The 19,413-nt window shown below is 62.6% G+C and overlaps 1 protein-coding gene across 4 annotated transcripts in view; it reads left to right on the forward strand.

Annotated features, from left to right (window-relative positions):
- CTDSPL (CTD small phosphatase like) overlaps positions 1-19,413 on the forward strand; it is a 126,882-nt gene that overhangs the window by 101,661 nt on the left and 5,808 nt on the right. For 2 of the 4 annotated variants that reach the window (XM_062216157.1, XM_062216173.1), the window contains exons 3-7: positions 3,979-4,011; positions 10,103-10,204; positions 12,616-12,672; positions 16,036-16,128; positions 17,884-18,069. In XM_062216157.1, coding sequence (XP_062072141.1) covers positions 3,979-4,011; positions 10,103-10,204; positions 12,616-12,672; positions 16,036-16,128; positions 17,884-18,069 — 471 coding nt within the window. The remainder of the gene's footprint in view (positions 1-3,978; positions 4,012-10,102; positions 10,205-12,615; positions 12,673-16,035; positions 16,129-17,883; positions 18,070-19,413) is intronic. The other 2 variants (XM_062216166.1, XM_062216182.1) reach the window with 1 other exon arrangement.

Below are 19,413 nucleotides of genomic sequence, written 5' to 3' on the forward strand. Positions count from 1 at the left end.
TCCCTTCCCTTCCCTTCCCTCCTCTCCCCTCCCCTCCCCTCCCCTCCCCTCCTCTCCTCCCTCCCCTGCTCTCCTCTCCTCTCCCCTCCCCTCCCCTCCCCTCCTCTCCACTCCCTCCCCTCCTCTTCTCTCCCCTCCTCCCTCCCCTCCCCTCCTCCTCCCCTCCCCTCCCCTTCCCTCCCCTCCCCTCCCCTCCTCTCCTCTCCCCTCCCATTCCCTCCTCTCCACTCCCCTCCCCTCCTCTTCTCCTCCCCTCCCCTCTTCTCCTCCCCTCCCTCCTCTCCTCTCTCCTTGCCTTTCAAATAAATAATAAAATCTTAAAATAAATAAGTTGTAAAAGCATCAGGATAAAGAGGGACGTTTTACAGTAACGAAAGGTCTGATAGGTGAAGTATGGAACAGTCTGTAAAACTTCGTATGTAATCAACAAACGCAACCAAACACAAGAAAATCCTTGAGCAGGTCAAAGGCCACCTCTGACAACCAGCAGCAAGCAACACGGGAATCCTTGGTAGCGTCTGGCTCACAGGGCGAGACCCAGAAAATGAAGCGGTTGCTCTAAATGTGGGAAAGACACAGGACTATTTACATTGAAAACCCAAAAAAGGCCACGAAAAAGGGATTCGAATTGTTGGAGGCCTTGACACGGAGCTCCTGTCCACGGGAAACATGCTGTGGAGCATTCAAGTTCCGTGGAAGAAAACATCCAGGAACAACTGAAACCCCTGGAAAGAAAAGAACGGCAAGCAGTGGCCTCAGCAGGTGCTAGTCCTGCTCTGCCCCGTGGGTGTGGACGGACCGGCGGACGGGAGGTGTGTGAGGATCCCAGCCCCGCACCTGCTGTCCCCTCCGCGTGCCTCTGTCATTCCCTCTAGTCCCCAGTTGAAAGCCGTTGCTGGGCAGTTGCTCCTGTATTGGAGTGCCCGGGCCAAGCTCCCAACCAGCAGGTGCCGTGCGAGACCTGGTGGAGCTCCCGGCTCCAGGCTTTGACCTGGCCCAAGCCCAGCTCCTGTGGGTGGTGGGAAGCAGGAATTTCTCTGTCCCCTCTCGCTCGCTCTCGCTCTCTTCTCAAATAAACAACGCTGTTGCTGTAGAGCATTGCCAGGAGTGACGGCAGCAGGGTTTGCACCGCAGGCCAATGGAAGAGGAAGAGAGAAAAGTCCGTGCAGTCGGAGCAAGGCTGGATTTTGACGCAGCGCCTGTGGCGGTGGCCTGAGGACACGGCACTGTGCCGCCGCGTGCGCTCGGAGTGCTCGCCGAAGCTGTCAGCGAGTACAAGCCCCCGAAGGCAGCCCCTCTGACAGAGCTGAGCTCGCTGGTTCTCGTTCATTCGTGGACGTCTTCTGCCAGCGTTGTCAGGGTGGCTTTATAAGAAGATGTGTGTATTTGAAAGGCACGGTGACGGACAGAGATAGAGGGACAGAGAGATCTATGTGCTGGTTCACTCCCCAGATGGCTATAACAGCCAGGGCTTGGTCAGACCGAAGCCAGCCAGGAGCAGAACGCCACCCAGGTCTCCCCGTGTGCATGACAGGGACAGGTCCTCAGACCATCTTCTGCTGCCTTAGGCAGGTTGGCAGGGAGCTGGATTGGAAGTGAAGCAGCCAGGACGCGAACCAGCACTCGACATGGGGATGCTAGCCTTGCAAGTGGTGGCTTAACCCACTGTACCGCGATGCCAGCCCCCAGAGTTACTTTTCAAAAGAATTAAATTGGCCTTTGAGCTACCATAGCTAAATCTGAAGAAGGGTTGTGCATCACACAAGTGACACGTGACCGTTCAGTCTGTGAGACCAGACCCCAGAACAAGAGCCCATGTTGGGTGGGGGGACAGGCTCGTTTCCAGAGGAGGACCCCCACCCCCTGCATGCAGCTTTATGAGGACCCAGAACACGAGGCTCAGGCCCGCTGGATGAGGAGGGATTCTAGGCTGGACTGCCGCCCCTTCTCCAGGGGTCCCTGCCTCTTGGATGGCAGACAGCACGGGTGAGGCCAGGGGATCCGGCCTCTCGACGGCAGACAGCACGGGTGAGGCCAGGGGTGCCTGCCTCTTGGACGGCAGATGGCACGGGTGAGGCCAGGGGATCCGGCCTCTCGGACGGCAGAACGGCACGGGTGAGGCCAGGGGATCCGGCCTCTCGGACAGCAGATAGCACGGGTGAGGCCAGGGGACCCAGCCTCTCGGACGGCAGACAGCACGGGTGAGGCCAGGGGTGCCTGCCTCTCGGACGGCAGACGGCACGGGTGAGGCCAGGGGACCCTGCCTCTCGGACGGCAGGCGGCACGGGTGAGGCCAGGGGACCCTGCCTCTCGGACGGCAGACGGCACGGGTGAGGCCAGGGGACCAGGCCTCTCAGACGGCAGACGGCACGGGTGAGGCCAGGGGTGCCTGCCTCTCGGACGGCAGACGGCACGGGTGAGGCCAGGGGACCCTGCCTCTCGGACGGCAGACGGCACGGGTGAGGCCAGGGGACCCAGCCTCTCGGGACGGCAGACGGCACAGGTGATGGCCAGAGGTCCCTTCATCCTGAACATCTACTTTGCCATGGAGGAAGGTGTTCGGGCTGCTTCTGCAGCAGTGGCCTGGGTGGCAGCCATTCCCGGGGTCACGGCCACGCTCTGGGTCTGCAGGCAAGGACGGCGTCCGAGAGATCGCTGGACACTCGTGGACATGTGCCTACCCCACACCTAGGTGCACGGCCGAGCTGTAATCCAGCCCAGAGACTTACCGAGATCAGCGCCTTCGCTGTCCGTAGCCGGTGTCTCGCCACGCCCTCAGACGTGGTCCCTCCCACCGCAGGTGTGCTCCCCCACCTGAAGTTGGCTCTGACAGGGCGCCTGCCTGCTGGGCTGTCTGCGTCTCCCACGGGGTGAGGTGTGCCCGCCAGAGGCTGCGTGGAGATACCTTTGCTATCAGTTCTTGGTGGATCGTACTGGCGTCTGGGGTGCCACGGTGCACCCTGCAGCCAGAGCGGCCCCCCAGCAGTGCTGTGGCCTGGAGGACTTACTCAAAGTCTTCCCCACCAAGGGCAGCGGCCTGGCCCCAGCTGTGGGTGCAGGAAGCACTGATTTCAGAGCTTCTGGACCGAACTTCCCCACCACCGGTTCTTGCCAACCCGATGCGTTGTGATGGAGCCGCTCGGTGATGTCCGAAGGCAGCTTCGATGCCCAGGCAGACCCCCAAGCCTCCTGAAGGTGGGGAGGGGCCGTGCAGACTGTCCCCCGATGCAGCCCGGGGTGCTGGGACCCGGCAGAGGTGAGCACCTCGGGCTGGCGACAGGAAGCTGCCGCCCGCCGCCCGCCGCCCGCCACTGCTGGGCGAGGCGCACAGGGGACAGGGAACCCCTCGCAGAAGCAGCCCAGGAACTGCAACCGCTCAGTGGAGGCCAGCGTGCTCTTAGCGTTTGACAATGCCGAGGACGTGTTTTCTGCCAGCCAGCTGGGGAATGTCTGGCGTCTCCGTCCTTGGGGCCGGAACCCGTTAGCACTCCTAGGAGCGCAGGCTCTGCCCTCCTCCCCGGAGGGTGCTGTGCCCTTGGAGGCCCCCGAACCCGGCTCCACTTCCCTGCGGAGGGCATGCACTTAGGCTTGGGAGGACAGCCTTGCTTACGAGTGGAAGCAAACTACTTGGACAAGCGGGCAAGGGTCGGGCTAGCATTTTCGTCTTCACTCGCGCCTGTAAGTTGGGACGGGTTTCCTGGGAGGAAGGGAGGCAGTGTTTAAAGAAACAGGCTGTGCAGTGAGCCGTGGGGATCCAGCCTGGTTCCCGGGGTACGGGCGCTGGGGAGGGGCCATAGAGCCGGTGTCCCGACTGTGGGAGGTCTTGGGGTCCCCATTCCTTGAACCCCTCGAAGGTGCGGAGAGCGGGAACTCACGCCCAGGGCAGCTGTAGCCCCCAGAGGGCTTTGGATCGGTTTGTGTAGGGTTTGGGTCTCTCCTCCAGCCTGACGCTGATGTATTTTTTTTCTTTTTCCTCAGGGTGACCAGAGGCAGGTCATTCCCCTTCCAAGTGTATGTATATTTATCCATTTTTTTTTTAAAACAATCACAGAACCTTGTGCCTTTGGACCTACGACTGTCAGTCTTTCTTAGTGTTCTTGCTTACGTTGCGTCTCACCACTGGGTAGAAACAGTGCTGCCGTGTGACAGAGCAAAACCAAGCTACACCTGACACTTGGGCGCAGGAAGCGCCTCCACAGACAGCACCCGGGCTCAGCACTCATCGAGCCAAGTTCCCGCCTGTGCTTCACCCTGCAGGTCCTTATGAGCTGAGGGCCCGGCCACCGACACGGCCGGGCGCCCCTTTGCCCAGCCGTGGTTCTTTGCCGCAGGTCCGGTCCCAGTGGAGCTGGCCTCGGCAAGCCCGGGCCCCGGTCAGCAGGCCGTTTCTGACTTGTTTTTAGCGGTGCTGGTGGCTCGCCTGCAGCTCTGAGATCAGAGAAATCGCCCTCGTTCTATCCTGATTGGCAGGACCCACGCCATGCCACAAGGCTGCTCCTCCCCGTGTGCCCCCCCACTTCTGTTTTCTGGCCTGGAGTTTGGGGGAGACCCTGTCCCCCAAGACCACTGTCCCTAGGCGGCACTGTCTTCCAGCCATAGCAGACACTACGGGTGACTCCCAAAAGAAACTCCGTGGAGCTGTCCGCTGCCAGGCAGGGCCTTCCAAACAGCCCTGTGTCCTTCGGGAGGGGCCCAGGTTTCGGACACGGCCCCCGTACCCAGCCTGCGACCGCTCCTGTCTTCCCCACCTGTTTCCTGGGAGCATCAAGAGACTCAGCAATTGCTCCTGGGGAGGTGGGGTTTTCTTTTTTTTTTTTTTTTCCAATTTATTTATTTATTTATTTGAAAGAGTTACAGAGAGGCAGAGAGAGAGGAGGTCTTCCATCCACTGGTTCACTCCCCAGATGGCCGCAACAGCTGGAATTGGGCCAATCCAAAGCCAGGAGCCAGGAGCTTCTTCCAGGTCTCCCATGTGGTGCAGGGGCCCAAGCACTTAGGCCATCCTCCACTGCTTTCCCAGGCCACAGCAGAGAGCTGGATCGGAAGTGAGCAGCCGAGACTTGAACCGGCACCCCATGGGATGCCAGCAGCGTTACCCGCTATGCCACAGCACTGGCCCCTGTATTGTCTTTTGAAATTTAAGGAAATCAGCACTTTTCTCCAAATTTCTGATAAATGCTTGGCCTTGTTTGTAATCATTTTGGCCGCAAACCACGTTTTAATTTTGCCTGGATAAATGTGTTCCTCCTGCCCTGCAGAGCTCCTGGGTTTTGTGCCGAGTCGCTCTGTGGCTGTGGACCAAGAGTTTCCCCCCTTAGGCTGAAGTCTGTGACCCATTCAGAAACTCCTGTTGGTAGAAGGCAGGAGGTAAGCCGGCACCGCGGCTCAGTAGGCTAATCCTCCGCCTTGCGGCGCCGGCACACGGGTTCTAGTCCCGGTCGGGCACCGGATTCTATCCTGGTTGCCCCTCTTCCAGGCCAGCTCTCTGCTGTGGCCAGGGAGTGCAGTGGAGGATGGCCCAAGTCCTTGGGCCCTGCACCTGCATGGGAGACCAGGAGAAGCACCTGGCTCCTGCCATCGGATCAGCACGGTGCGCCGGCCGCAGCGTGCCTACCGCGGCGGCCATTGGAGGGTGAACCAACGGCAAAAAGGAAGACCTTTCTCTCTGTCTCCCTCTACTGTCCACTCTGCCTGTCAAAAAAAAAAAAAAGAAGGCAAGGAGGTAGAAGGCAGCCTTCTCTTCCAAGTAGCTACTTGGGTGTGCCAGCCCCAGTTTCACGCCCATCGGGAATGACATGTTTGTGCAGACCATTCAGGATGCCCTCCTTGGGACACGTCTCTCAGCTCCTCAGCCATGGGCTGGATTTCTTAGGGCCTTCCTTCCTGGAAGCTGGCTGGGCTGTTTGGTAACAGGTGCTGAGGGTGAGGAAAACATGCCGAGGGGGCCGGCGGGTTAAAGCCCCGATCTGCAGCCTGGCATCCCCTATGGGCGCTGGTTCGAGACCTGGCTGCTCCACTTCTGATCCAGCTCTCTGGCCATGGCCTGGGAAAGCAGTAGAAGATGGCCCAAGTCTTGGGCCCCTGCACCCATGTGGGAGACCCAGAAGAAGCTCCTGGCTCCTGGCTTTGGCCTGGCCCAACCCCAGTCATTGCGGCCATTTGAGGAGTGAGCAGCGCCTGGAAGACCTCTCTCTCTGTCTCTGCCTCTCTCCATAACTCTGCCTTTCAAATAAACAAACCTTTAAGACAAGACAAGCAACGATGCAGAGGAAGAAGCGGGTGTGGAAACCGCAGAGGTCAGAGGTCTGGGTGCCCGTGGCCTGCGCTGAGCACACGCATGTTGGCGCCGGGGCTGGGGCCCACGGCTGGCCATTCCCACGCTCTTGCCTGAGTCCCGCATGGCGCTGATGCCGCAAACCATGATAAAATGGTGACGGCGAGAGAGCAGTGTTTCCTGAGGGCTCGGCGTCTGTGCTCTAAGCCTGGGAGTGAGGCAGCGCTACAGAGGACGGGTCGGCCCGGCCGCGCTTCTGGTTTCAGCCGGATTCCACGTGGCCTGACCTCTGCCCTGCTCTCTGAGGCTTGGAGAGTGCGGCCGCAGCCCCCGGGCCTGGGAAACCCTCAGTAAGAACACAGTAACCGCACGTTCCAGGAAGAGGCCGAGGTCTGCGAGATGTACGAGCTTTGTGGGGCGGGCCCAGCGGAGGAAGTAACCTTAGCGTTAAGCTATGCACGGCTGCCAGGTCACTGGCCGAGGCAGGAAACTTCAGAGGGCCTCCCAGGAAGAGAACGCCACGAATCACTTCCCACACCGTGCGGGGCAGGTCACGGCCCCCCCCCCCCCCCCCCCGCCTCCCGGGGGCGCTCCCTGTGCATCTGGGCAGCCGCTCTCTGTGCAGAAAGGCCCCCCTTGCTCCCAGTGTTTCTCTCGTTCTTCAGAGAGAATTTGGTTCAGGGCATTTTTTAGTTGGCACCACCTGAACAGCTGCGTTGGCATGGCAAAGCCCTGTGGCGATGGTCTGCACTGGGCAGAGCTTCCTTAGCCAGGAGCTGGAGAACAGGTGTGAACCGAAGCCGAGCTCAGAGCTGTGTGCGTTTAGAGAGCGGGCAGAGGAAGCTGCCAGCCCACTGCCCACCAGCTCAGAGCTGTGTGCGTTTAGAGAGCGGGCAGAGGAAGCTGCCAGCCCACTGCCCACCAGCTCGGCTTCGTTCTCTGCGCTCCACTCAACACTCGCTTAACGCGCGCCTCACCCTCCCCTCCCTCGGACAACGCGTGGACTCCTGTGGACGCCGGGAACGCGTGTCCAGCAGGGTTGGGCCAGGCTTCGGGAGAGGGGGCTTTGTGATCTTGGGTTTGGGAAAGAACAGAGCCACTTTGGGCAGCTCTTGGGTGTTTCTGGAAGTGCAGGCCGTAGATTCCAGGTTGCCTCCTTGCCAGGCTACAGTTACGTTGCACAGTGTCGTATCTGTGATACGTGCACACGTAGGAGAAGGAGCAGATAGAAAACTCACCAGACTAGGAAGGGGACAGAAAAGACGTGGCATGGGACCACAGAGGGCTGCCTGGCCACGTGTCCCCTCCCCGTGCCATGGGACCACAGAAGGCTGTCCCCTCCCCGTGCCATGGGACCACAGAGGACTGCCTGGCCACATGTCCCCCTCCCCGTGCCATGGGACCACAGAGGGCTGTCCCCTCCCCGTGCCATGGGACCACAGAGGACTGCCTGGCCACATGTCCCCTCCCCGTGCCATGGGACCACAGAGGGCTGTCCCCTCCCCGTGCCATGGGACCACAGAGGACTGCCTGGCCACGTGTCCCCCTCCCCGTTGCCATGGGACCACAGAGGGCTGCTTGGCCACGTGTCCCCTCCCCGTGCCATGGGACCACAGAGGGCTGCCTGGCCACATGTCCCCCTCCCCGTGCCATGGGACCACAGAGGGCTGCCTGGCCACGTGTCCCCTCCCCGTGCCATGGGGACCACAGAGGGCTGCCTGGCCACGTGTCCCCTCCCTGTGCCATGGGACCACAGAGGGCTGCCTGGCCACATGTCCCCTCCCCGTGCCATGGGACCACAGAGGGCTGCCTGGCCACATGTCCCCTCCCCGTGCCATGGGACCACAGAAGGCTGCCTGGCCACGTGTCCCCCTCCCCGTGCCATGGGACCACAGAGGACTGCCTGGCCACGTGTCCCCTCCCCGTGCCATGGGACCACAGAAGGCTGCCTGGCCACGTGTCCCCTCCCTGTGCCATGGGACCACAGAGGGCTGCCTGGCCACGTGTCCCCTCCCTGTGCCATGGGACCACAGAAGGCTGCCTGGCCACGTGTCCCCTCCCCGTGCCATGGGACCACAGAGGGCTGCCTGGCCACGTGTCCCCTCCCCGTGCCATGGGACCACAGAGGGCTGCCTGGCCACTTGTCCCCTCCCTGTGCCATGGGACCACAGAGGGCTGCCTGGCCACTTGTCCCCTCCCCATGCCATGGGACCACAGAGGGCTGTTTGGCCACGTGTCCCCTCCCGTGCCATGGGATCACAGAGGGCTGCCTGGTGAACATTGGTGGAACTTGGGGGGGCCCAGAAGGTGTTTCCTTCTGGACGATGTTGGAAAAGGGTGAAGCACCCAGCGCCCAGTGGCAGGAGCCCCCAGAAGTGCTCATGTCCCCACCCCAGCGCCTCCTCCTGGGCCGCTCTGGACCCTGTCTCTGCCAAAGGCATCCTGGTATTCGCAGATGTGCCCGGTGTGTCCTCGGCCTGGTTCCGTGCACAGGTGAACCAGGTGATGCCCACAGTACCGCGGAGGTTCAGCCTCAGTGGGAAGGAGAGGAGCTAGCCACTCCACAGGGCCCCTCGGTTTCGTGTGCACTGCCGGCCCTTCCGTGGCCAGGGACGGACATTCCCTCGAGCTTTGTTTTGCTCCGAATGTGCGATCCACAGAGTGGGGCCTTCCCGCAGGGCAGGGAGGGGACACCACACCACAGAGCGACCAGAATATCTCGGGCCGTCTCTGGAGGAGGCGCGGCCCGGGGAGTCAGCAGTCGAGGGAGGGTGCCTGCACGTGCCGGGACTCCATCGCTCTAGACCAGGAGGGCTTCTGGGCAGCAGGCAGCGCGTGAGGAACCCAGCTTCCAGGGCCGGATCCGGGGCTCAGAGCGCCCCGCTGCAAGCGGGACAGCCACTGGGTCACTGTGGGATTGCGTCCTTCTGCTGGACCTACAGGTTCTCCTCAAGCTTCAGAAAACACCAGTCACATGAAAGATAATAATAATAATAAAAAAAAACAACGTGGTTCCAGCATCGCCCTGAAACAGGCTAACCTATTACAGTGAAAATGCGTTAATGGAGGCAGCATATGGCCCCGGGAAACAGGCCTCGTGGTTAAGAGTAGCTATTACAATTTTTTTTTTTTTTTTGATAGGCAAAGTTAGACAGTGAGAGAGAGAAACAGAGAGAGAGGTCTTCGGTTGGTTCACCCCCCAAATGGCTGCTACGGCCGGCACGCTGCGCCGATCCGAAGCCAGGAGCCAGGTGCTTCTCCTGGTCTCCCATGGGGTGCAGGGCCCAAGCACTTGGGCCATCCTCCACTGCACTCCCTGGCCACAGCAGAGAGCTGGCCTGGAAGAGGGGCAACCGGGACAGAAGCCGGCGCCCCGACCGGGACTAGAACCCGGGGTGCCGGCGCCGCAGGCGGAGGATTAGCCTAGTGAGCCGCGGCACCGGCCGGCTGTTACAATGAAACACCCATTCCTGATGAAACACCTGCTCTCGTAGGACCCGTTGCAGTAACGACAGTGGCCGCGCAGGTGTCACCGCCATTCTAGCAGCCAAACCGTGGGGGTTATGACCCCAGCTGACAGCAGGGCTGGCACAGCTGATACCCTAACCCCAGTCTGCCCCTGCCACAGCCCGGCGCTCACCGCCACTCAGATGGTGGCACTGTGCCTGCTAGAACTCCCGGCGCCAAGTCTGCCTGAAACCTGGGATGAACTTGACCGCGGATTTCAGTGTCGCTGTCACTTCTGCCGCTGTTAGCATCAGAAAACGAGAATCAGGCTGTCGTGTGCAGAAGGGTAATAACCAGGGCTCTTTTCTCGCTCCTCTTTAGCCACCAGCTAAATACCTCCTCCCCGAGGTGACGGTGCTCGACTACGGGAAGAAATGTGTGGTCATCGATCTCGATGAAACCTTGGTGCACAGCTCCTTTAAGGTGAATCCACACACACACACACCCCAGGCCGGTCACACACACACACACACACCCCAGGCTGCGGCCTCGCTGATTTGTGGCTTTTGGAGGAAGCATCCGGGTGAGGGCAGGTGGCCGCAGACAGCTCAGCCTCCCGGTGAACGTTAACCAGAGCGGTTGAATATTAACGCAGCTTGTCTGCAGGAGAGGAGGCCACGGCTGGGCTGCCAGGGTCCCCAGCCCTCGCTTTATTTAATAAGTTTGCCTTTCATAAGCCAACCCCCACCCCACCCCAAAAACCCTTTGCAGCCAGGCCGCCAGCGCCCCAGGGCGCCATTTGCATTCTTCCAGCCAGCCTGCGTGCTGCGGGCTCCTAGGGCGGCAGCTGGAAGCTGGGCGTGACCTTGCTCCCTGGGAGTTTTTCCCGGCTCCAGCTCCAAGTTTCCAAAGGCGGCCAGGCCCGCAGAAGTCTTCCAGAGCGAAGGGCAGGTGAGCCGACTCTGCCGCGTCTGTCGACCGTGTCCGTGACGGGCAGGAGCGCCTGCCTGCGTGACGCCCCTCACACAGAGGTGTCAGGGAAAGCCCCACGCCCCGCTCCCCACCAGAACACGGCGGAAACGCCCAGCGAGCCCGTGCTCACCCCCAGAGTGAGCTGATGGCCTTCCTTCCTTCCTCAGTGCGATGAGCTGTGTAAGGGAGACGGGGCGGGGCGGCGGGGGCGGTCAGGTGCTCAGGGTTTGGGTCTGATGTTCCCGGGGTATTTCTGGCCGTGGCACTGCTCTGCTGTCTCTGGCTGTTAATGTGTGTCCTCCCCCACCTCCGCCCAGCCTGGTCCCCCCACACTTCCTGGGACACGCAACAGACGCCCTGCACTTGGGTCCAAGAGACCCCAGTAGCCCCCACAAGAAACTACAGGGGCTTTGCCCCAGCAGCCCCTACCAGGACATCCCTCTCCCGAAAGCCCTCAGGAGAGCCCAGAGGTGGTCTGTGAGCCCTGAGGAGCGTGGGGGCAGGCGGCTCTTCCCTCTAGCCAGGAGGAGGGGCCGCCCCATCCCCCAGAGAGAGCCCCAGGGTCGCCGAGAGTTCTGGACGCAGGGGCAGGGCCTCCCCGAGGGCGCTGATGCCACAGCTGATGGGAGCAACATCTCCCCCTGGCGGAGTGTTCTTCAGGGCTTGGTACTTAACACTCGGGTTTGTAGCGCTGGAAGCCACAGGCCCTCTCCCCTGGAAGCTCACAGCCGTGCAGCCCAGCCTTGCTGACCCCTGGAGGATGAGTATTCGCTCCTAATACGCTCTGTGGGTGTGGTCTCGCTGCCCAGTGACCTGTGAGAGTCTGCCTGTGGCCTCTCGGTCGTCAGGCGCTTTTTAGCACCGTTCAGTGTTTCAGTTGTGAAAGTCTGAAATACTGAGCTCACCCTTGACCTTCCGACCCTGGGGGTGGACGAGCTGTGACCTTGAGCCCAGGTGCTTGGCGGGGCGGCCGGCAGCGGTGCAGCACTGTCCGTGTGTGCTCAGTGCGTACCACAGAAGCGTGCTCGTGTGTCCAGCACTGGCCCAGCCGGACCTGGCTCAGGACCCCCGACACCCACCCGGCGCTCCCTCCCACCGCCTCCCGTTGTTCAGGCCGGTGCTTCTGGTGGGCCGTGCGCGTGGTTTTCTACCCACCTTGAGGAATTCCACCGAGAACTGTGGGCAGGGCCAGCCCTGAGAGTACACGGCCTGCGGAGGAACCATGGGACGTTGGGCGCCAGTGACGTCACCCACGAGTTATTTTAAACAGAAGCGTCTGTTTGCGCTGGACAGGGTGTTCCCTAGAGCGGACACTCAGGTGGCCGGCTCTGCCCCGCTGGGGGCGGGCGAGAGGGGCTATCAGGCCATCAGCTGGTGGGTGAAGTCATAGACTCTCAGGGCTGGATGGAGCCTCGGGCCCCCACCAGACCCACGCCTGTGGCTGTAAAGGGAGAAGAAATGCAGGCACAGGAAATGAAGGAGCCTGCCCAAGGCTGTGGCCTCTGTGCCGCCCCCCACCCCGGGGTGCCCTTGGTCCTGCTCTGGGTCCCTGCGCCCCGCACCTCCTGCTGAGCAGCCTCTAGGAGTCTGGGTTGTCTTCCCTCTGCCCCCTGGTGGCCACCAGAGGGCTCTGGGCAGGCCTGGACTTAGGGAGAGCCCCGTGCTCTGGCCAGGCTGGGCCACCTTCGGTGGTTGAGGCCAGGCAGGTGATCAGAGACTGGGCCTGGATGCTGGAAACACGACCCTGGTCAGAGAGGAAGAGCTGCCTGCTCAGCGTGGAGCCCCACGCCCCCAGCATCCTCCTCTCTGCCGCTTTTCCCGGGCTCCAAGGCCCTGGTCCCAGGGAGATGTTTTTCTTGATGAAATGTCCAGTCCTACCTTCTTCTTTGAGACGTAGTAATTATAGTTTCTTTTCCCTCTAGCCTATTAGTAATGCTGATTTTATTGTTCCGGTTGAAATCGATGGGACTATACATCAGGTAAGAAATCAAAGCGGATCTGAGTTTCAGCGTTTCTCCAGTGACTACGTTTCCCGTGGACTTTATCTCCAGATTCCCATCTCGGCAACCATGTTCTTCAACAGAAGGCAGTGGCCTTTGTGTCTTAGATACCACGGTTTTTCTGCCTTCTTTCGCTTTATTTTGTACTGAGTGTCGAAGGAAACGTGTCATCTGTTTGTAAATATTAGGTGTGGCTGCGAGGTCGGGCAGCTCTTTGATTCGATGCAGACTTCCAGAGGTCCAGTGTCGCCCAGTGGCCAGGCGTGATGGTCCAGTTAACTCCCCCAGTGACTGCTCTTCACTGCTCTCCTCGCGGGCCGGAGAGAAAAGCTAGGGGTTACCGGGGAGAGGGGTCCCCTTCCGTGCCAGCCGCTCAGCCCGGTCATCCTGTCCAGTGGGGTTTCCGGCCAGAACCCAACCTGAGAGAGTGGGGGGAGGGCGTGGGCATGGGCTTCTGCTGGCTGCTATGAATAAAGCTGCCATAGTCGCTTGGCAGGCGTCACCCAGGGCTGTCTGTGCTGTTTTTTTTTTTTTTTTCTTCTCCTTATTTGCATAAAGCTCCTCCAGAAATAGTGTCATTTCTGAGCACGTTGGGAACAGTGTTCAGAACGGGAACCTGGGGGCGGGGGCTGTGTCATGCTTCCCGCAGGGATGAGCTGGCCCCTGCTTGTCACCCCGAGATCCGGGAGGACACGTCCCTGGCCTCGCGTGGCGGGCAGGAAAGGCCTTCCTGGTGCTCGAGCCGAACAGGGCGTCTCTGCCCAGCACCGGGGCGGTCGCGCAGGCTCTGGAGGGTAGGGTTCCGCAGGACGGGCGGGGTCCTGGAAGGCAGCTAGGTCCAGCCAGCTCTGACCAGACAGGGAAGGAGGAGTGGCCTGGGGTCACGGTGGAGAACTAAAGTGAGAGTCGCAGGCTCCAGATAACGCAAGTGCCTCCCTCCCGCCATCCTCCCTCGCCTGCCCTCCCAGAGGTGCCGCTGGGAAGCTCCCTGGGCAAGGCGCCTCCGTGCTCCGTGCTTTGAAAAGCCATCGCTGAGCCGGCCCGCCGGGCACTGGGCAGGTGGCGTTCGCCAGACCACCAAGTGCGCTGGCTCAGCATCAGAGCAGCTCAGGTTCTGTGCTCGTTGCCTTGGCTCAAGACGAGACAGGAGAGGCCGCCAGGGGCACGGCCGGACTTAGGGGAGCAGGCAGCCCTTTGCAGCAGGCAACCGTGAACGTGACCGGCGGCCGCTGCTGACCCGTCAGCCTCCATCCTGCCGGGCGGCAGAGACCCCAGGTCCCAAGGCTGGGGTCCGAAACCCTTCCCGAGCGAGGGGCCGAGTCCACGGGCGCGTCCTGGCGAGGCCGTGGCCGCGTTCAAGTAATCCAGGATAGGCTGTGCAGGTCCCGAGGGGCCTATTCTTGGTTACTTGGACGGGGACGCGGGCCTGCACGCCGGCATCCGGGCCCAGACCCTGCTCTCGGCCAGAGGCACCAGCACCACAGTTCCCAAAGCAGCCTCCTGCCTCCGCGTGTGCCGACGCTTGCTTTCCAAGCAGCGCAAGGAAGCTGAGGCCTGCAGGAGCCTCACCGGGAGTCTCACGGTGCCCGGCCCAGCCTCCCTGCTCCTCGGAGCGCCCACCCTAGGCCCTCCTCCGCCTCCTCCTCCTCCTCCGGCCCCTCCCAGCATCAGCCACAGCCAGGCCCACCCCATTCCGGCCAGTCGGCCAGGAGGTCCCCACTGAATCCTGGCCCCCCTGAGCACCTGCTTCTGGTCTTGAAAACTATCCGGTCCTGGGTGGACCCTCGCTCTGCAGGCAGCGCCCCCGGCTCCCCTGCTGTCTGTCCTGGGTGGACCCTCGCTCTGCGGGCAGCGCCCCCGGCTCCCCTGCTGTGTGTCCTGGGTGAACCCTTGCTCTGCGGGCAGCGCCCCCGGCTCCCCTGCTGTCTGTCCTGGGTGGACCCTTGCTCTGCGGGCAGCGCCCCTGGCTGCCCTGCTGTCTGTCCTGGGTGGACCCTCGCTCTGCGGGCAGCGCCCCCGCTCCCCCCGGCTCCCCTGCTGTGTGTCCTGGGTGGACCCTCGCTCTGCGGGCAGCGCCCTCGGCTGCCCTGCTGTCTGTCCTGGGTGGACCCTCGCTCTGCGGGCAGCGCCCCCACTCCCCCCGGCTCCCCTGCTGTGTGTCCTGGGTGGACCCTCGCTCTGCGGGCAGCGCCCCCACTCCCCCCGGCTGCCCTGCTGTCTGTCCTGCTGCTCCGTGTGCTGTTCAGAGCTCTGTACGTGCTGACTTTGCAGCTCCAGCCCCTTCCTCTGCTGCGCCCCGACCCCTCCGACGGGCTGGACGCGCGGGCTCCGATGGGCTGGACGCGCGGGCTCTGATGGGCTGGACGCGCGGGCTCGGCCGTTCTCGCCCACCCTGCTTCCTCTCCCTGGAAGCTCACTTCTCATCCTTGCTGGCCTGGCGGGCTCCTATTGAGTCTTCAGGGTTCAGGCCCAATGTCCCCTCCCGTGTGCTCCCACGGAGAGGGGAGTGGGCCCTTTGCTGGGATGCCCCGTAGGCCACGTCATTCTGGAATATTTCCGCCCGGCTGGGGCTCGGTGCTTGTGCTTATTTCAGGGATGAGGCTAATGTTGAGTTTTGGGGGGTGGGCTCTCCAGGTCACTGGCTCCTCGCTTCTCCCACTCGCCAGTCTCTGGTCGCAGCTTTGCTGTCTCACCCGCCTCCCTGGTTCCCCAGCTTCAGAGCCCTGCGGGGGGGCTGCAGCCCGGCCCCCCCCCCCCGGACCCTCTGGGGCCTGGCCTGGCCCTCGGGGTCGCACGTTGCCCAGCTGGTCTCCAAGAGCCTGCCGTTGGCTCCCTGGCTGGAGGCCCCTCCTGGCAGTGTGTTCCTGGGGCCCTGGAGGCGGCTGGGGACACCCCCCTGACATGCCTGTTTGCATGCCGTGCCCAGGAGAGCCCCTGTGTGTATCACGCAGACGGCGTCCCAGGCCAGCGGGGACGGCCTTCTCGCCCCGTGGCTGGGCCTGCCCTCCCGCCCAGGCCCTGCTAGTGAGGGAGGCGTGCTCTTCAGAAGAGCGGGCAGCAGCTGGAGCAGTAGCCAGGCCTGGCCTCCAGCAGGACAGCACCCAGCCCCCAGCTGTGTCCACAGAGCTGGACCCCCGGCAGGTGCCGAGAAACACGTGTGACCTGAACGAGTGGTATAGCCCCTGCCTACTCCCTGGTTCTAAATTTTCACCGCCATGCCCCTGATTCCGGGGTCAGCCCCCTTTGTCCTCCCCTCCCTGGCACCCGGCGCCCGCCCTGGGCCTCACAGCCCCTCGTGCCGCCGGCCCCGCCCGCCTGACCGGCTCGCGCCCTCCGTTGCAGGTGTACGTGCTGAAGCGGCCACACGTGGACGAGTTCCTGCAGAGGATGGGGCAGCTGTTCGAGTGTGTGCTCTTCACTGCCAGCCTGGCCAAGGTGAGTCAGGCAGCCCCTGGCTCGGAGGGGAGATTCTGTTTCCATGGTGACGGGGTCCCGCCCCAGATGGGATGGATGCAGGCCATGTGCACACTGCCACTCCGAAAAGCTTCTGGGTTGCCATGGTGACAGCGCCCTTCAAACAAATGCTCCCCGGAGTAGCTGTATGCAGCCGCCAGGAGCCGGCTGTCCCCAGGCGGGGAGGCCCCACGGGTGCCCTGGGTGGCCTCTCCTCCGCCGACGGCGGCCAGGCGCCCCTGCGTGTCCTGGCATTTCCTCACGCAGATTTAGAGGGGAGAGCAGAGCCGGGGGTTCCCCGCTCGCCGGCCCTAACAGCCCGAGGCAGACTGAGAATAGCTCACAGCGCTGAGCACTGCGCCCGGCCCCTGTTTTTAAATAGAGATTTCTTTATTTGAAAGGCAGAGTGACAGGGAGAGGGAGAGACAGGGAGGGCCGGGTGGCGGGGGGAATCTTCTGTCCACAGGTTCACTCCCCAGACAGCGTCAGTGGCCACGGCTGGGCCAGACCAAGACCTGGCAGGGCCCTCCCTTAGGGGACAGGGCAGGGAGGCGGGGCCCCCAGAGACACCTGGCGGGGGCCTCCCTTAGGGGACAGGGCAGGGAGGCGGGGCCCCCAGAGACACCTGGCAGGGCCCTCCCTTAGGGGACAGGGCAGGGAGGCGGGGCCCCCAGAGACACCTGGCGGGGCCCTCCCTTAGGGGACAGGGCAGGGAGGCGGGGGCCCCCAGAGACACCTGGCGGGGGCCTCCCTTAGGGACACTGCAGGGAGGCGGGGCCCCCAGAGACACCTGGCGGGGGCCTCCTTTAGGGGACAGGGCAGGGAGGCGGGGCCCCCAGAGACACCTGGCGGGGCCCTCCCTTAGGGATACTGCAGGGAGGCGGGGCCCCCAGAGACACCTGGCGGGGGCCTCCCTTAGGGACACGGCAGGGAGGCAGGGCCCCCGGAGACACCTGGCGGGGGCCTCCTTTAGGGGACAGGGCAGGGAGGCGGGGCCCCCAGAGACACCTGGCGGGGCCCTCCCTTAGGGACACTGCAGGGAGGCGGGGCCCCCAGAGACACCTGGCGGGGGCCTCCCTTAGGGACACGGCAGGGAGGCAGGGCCCCCGGAGACACCTGGCGGGGCCCTCCCTTAGGGGACAGGGCAGGGAGGCGGAGCCCCCAGAGACACCTGGCGGGGCCCTCCCTTAGGGGACAGGGCAGGGAGGTGGGGCCCCCAGAGACACCTGGCAGGGCCCTCCCTTAGGGGACAGGGCAGGGAGGTGGGGCCCCCAGAGACACCTGGCAGGGCCCTCCCTTAGGGGACAGGGCAGGGAGGTGGGGCCCCCAGAGACACCTGGCAGGGCCCTCCCTTAGGGGACAGGGCAGGGAGGCTGTGGTCGCAGGGGAGAGTTTTGAACAGGGGTGTGGATGATCAGATGTGTTCTCCTGCCAGCCGCTGACAGCTTCCAGGCAAAGGGGCGCCAGGGACCCGGGGCCCCAACCAGAGGCGGGGGGGGGATGGGGGTGGAGTCTGGATATTCCTGGAGCTGCAGCTGGCAGGAATTCCTGGTGGGCTGGCGACAGGGAGAAGCCAGTGTGTGGTGGGCACGCGAGCAGGAAGATAACCAGGCCCCGAAGAACTACCACGCACGTACGTGCGCCCCATCTACCAAGCAGCATGCATCCGGCCACAGTCGGTGGGGCTGGGTTCTCCCAGGCGCCCCCACCCCTGTTAATTGCATCGCCTCTCCCCAGTATGCAGACCCCGTGGCTGACCTCCTAGACCGCTGGGGTGTGTTCCGGGCCCGGCTCTTCAGAGAGTCTTGCGTCTTCCACCGTGGCAACTACGTGAAGGACCTGAGTCGCCTTGGGCGGGAGCTGAGCAAGGTGATCATCGTGGACAATTCCCCTGCCTCGTACATCTTCCACCCTGAGAATGCAGTAAGTACCCCGCCGGGACGGGACCCCCTTCCCAGGCCAGCGCCCGCAGGGGAAGGGCTCCGGGCCTGCTCACCGGTGGAAGCCTCGGCTGCCTCATGGGAGCATCGGATGCCGCCGGAGGGCTCAGCGTGGCACCCGGCGGGTTCGCTTGATAAGCTGCATCTCCTTAGCAGTAGGAGTTGAGTTACTGAGAAGGGGTCTGTGTGCCCTTGACCCCCGTCCCTGGCAGCTGCCCGGGACTTCAGGGCCTCTGCGTTCCCAGGAGGCCGGGGTGACCTCTTCAACAGGAGGGTTTCTTAGGGGTGAGCGCACCCCTCCGTGCAGCCCTCACAGTGCCTCCCGATGGTGCCTGGAAAGTGCAGGTGTCGGAGGGGAGGGGGCACAGGACCCGCACCAGGGCTCGCTGGCTGCAGCCCGACCCTCAGAGCAAGCGGGAGAAGCCCCCCTGCTCAGCCTTTCTGGGGGCAGAGACGGCCTGGGCACCCCGCCCACTACACGGGGCCCCAGCCTGGGCCTCCGAGCTCAAATGCCTGCTGCACAACTCAGAACCTACATCCACAACACAGAAAGCAGTGAGCTCCAGCTAGGCTGAGTGAGCTCACGTGACCTCGTGATTTGCATAGACACTCCAAATGCGTTATATTTAAATTGTTCATTTGACTGAATCGTTGTAGCGCACTTGGTACTGTGTCTCCGGAGGGCTGCATTGCAGCACAGACACTGTTCTATGGTTGCGTCTCTCTGAGCGGCTCCTGACGTTGTCTGATACCGCACTGCGGCCACACTGTGCTCTCGCCCTGGAAGATTCTCTTCCATTCGACTGCGGCCTTCGTGATGGCCCCAGCGTGGTCCATGCATTGCTTGGGTTGATGTCTCTCTTAACTGTCCTCTTAATTGTGTTGGAGTCTCAAAGCCACTCCTTTCCCTTCCCTTGTAAAAAAAAAAAAAAAAAAAAGTTTTAATTTTGTTTTGGATGATAGAGATCTTCCATCCACCGGTTCCTTGCCCAGATGCTCACAACGTCCAGGCCAAAACCGGGAGCCTGGACCTCCATCCGGTCTCGTGTGATGGCCAGGACCTGGGCACTTGAGCCACCACGGCTGCCTCGCAGGTGCACAGTAGCAGGAACCTGGATCAGACGCAGAGGGAGAACGCACAGGTGTCTCTGGGGGCCCTGCCTCCCTGCCCTGTCCCCTAAGGGAGGCCCCCGCCAGGTGTCTCCAGTGGCCAGCTCAGCCTGCCAAGTCACGCCCGCTCTCTCCACTCCTTTTACAATTGTATTGATTTTATTTTACTGAAGTGGCAGAGACAGAGGGCTTCGGGCCACTGACTCACTCCTCAGAT

Source organism: Lepus europaeus, chromosome 2, assembly GCF_033115175.1.
Source record: "Lepus europaeus isolate LE1 chromosome 2, mLepTim1.pri, whole genome shotgun sequence".
In the NCBI taxonomy this organism is placed as follows: domain Eukaryota; kingdom Metazoa; phylum Chordata; class Mammalia; order Lagomorpha; family Leporidae; genus Lepus; species Lepus europaeus.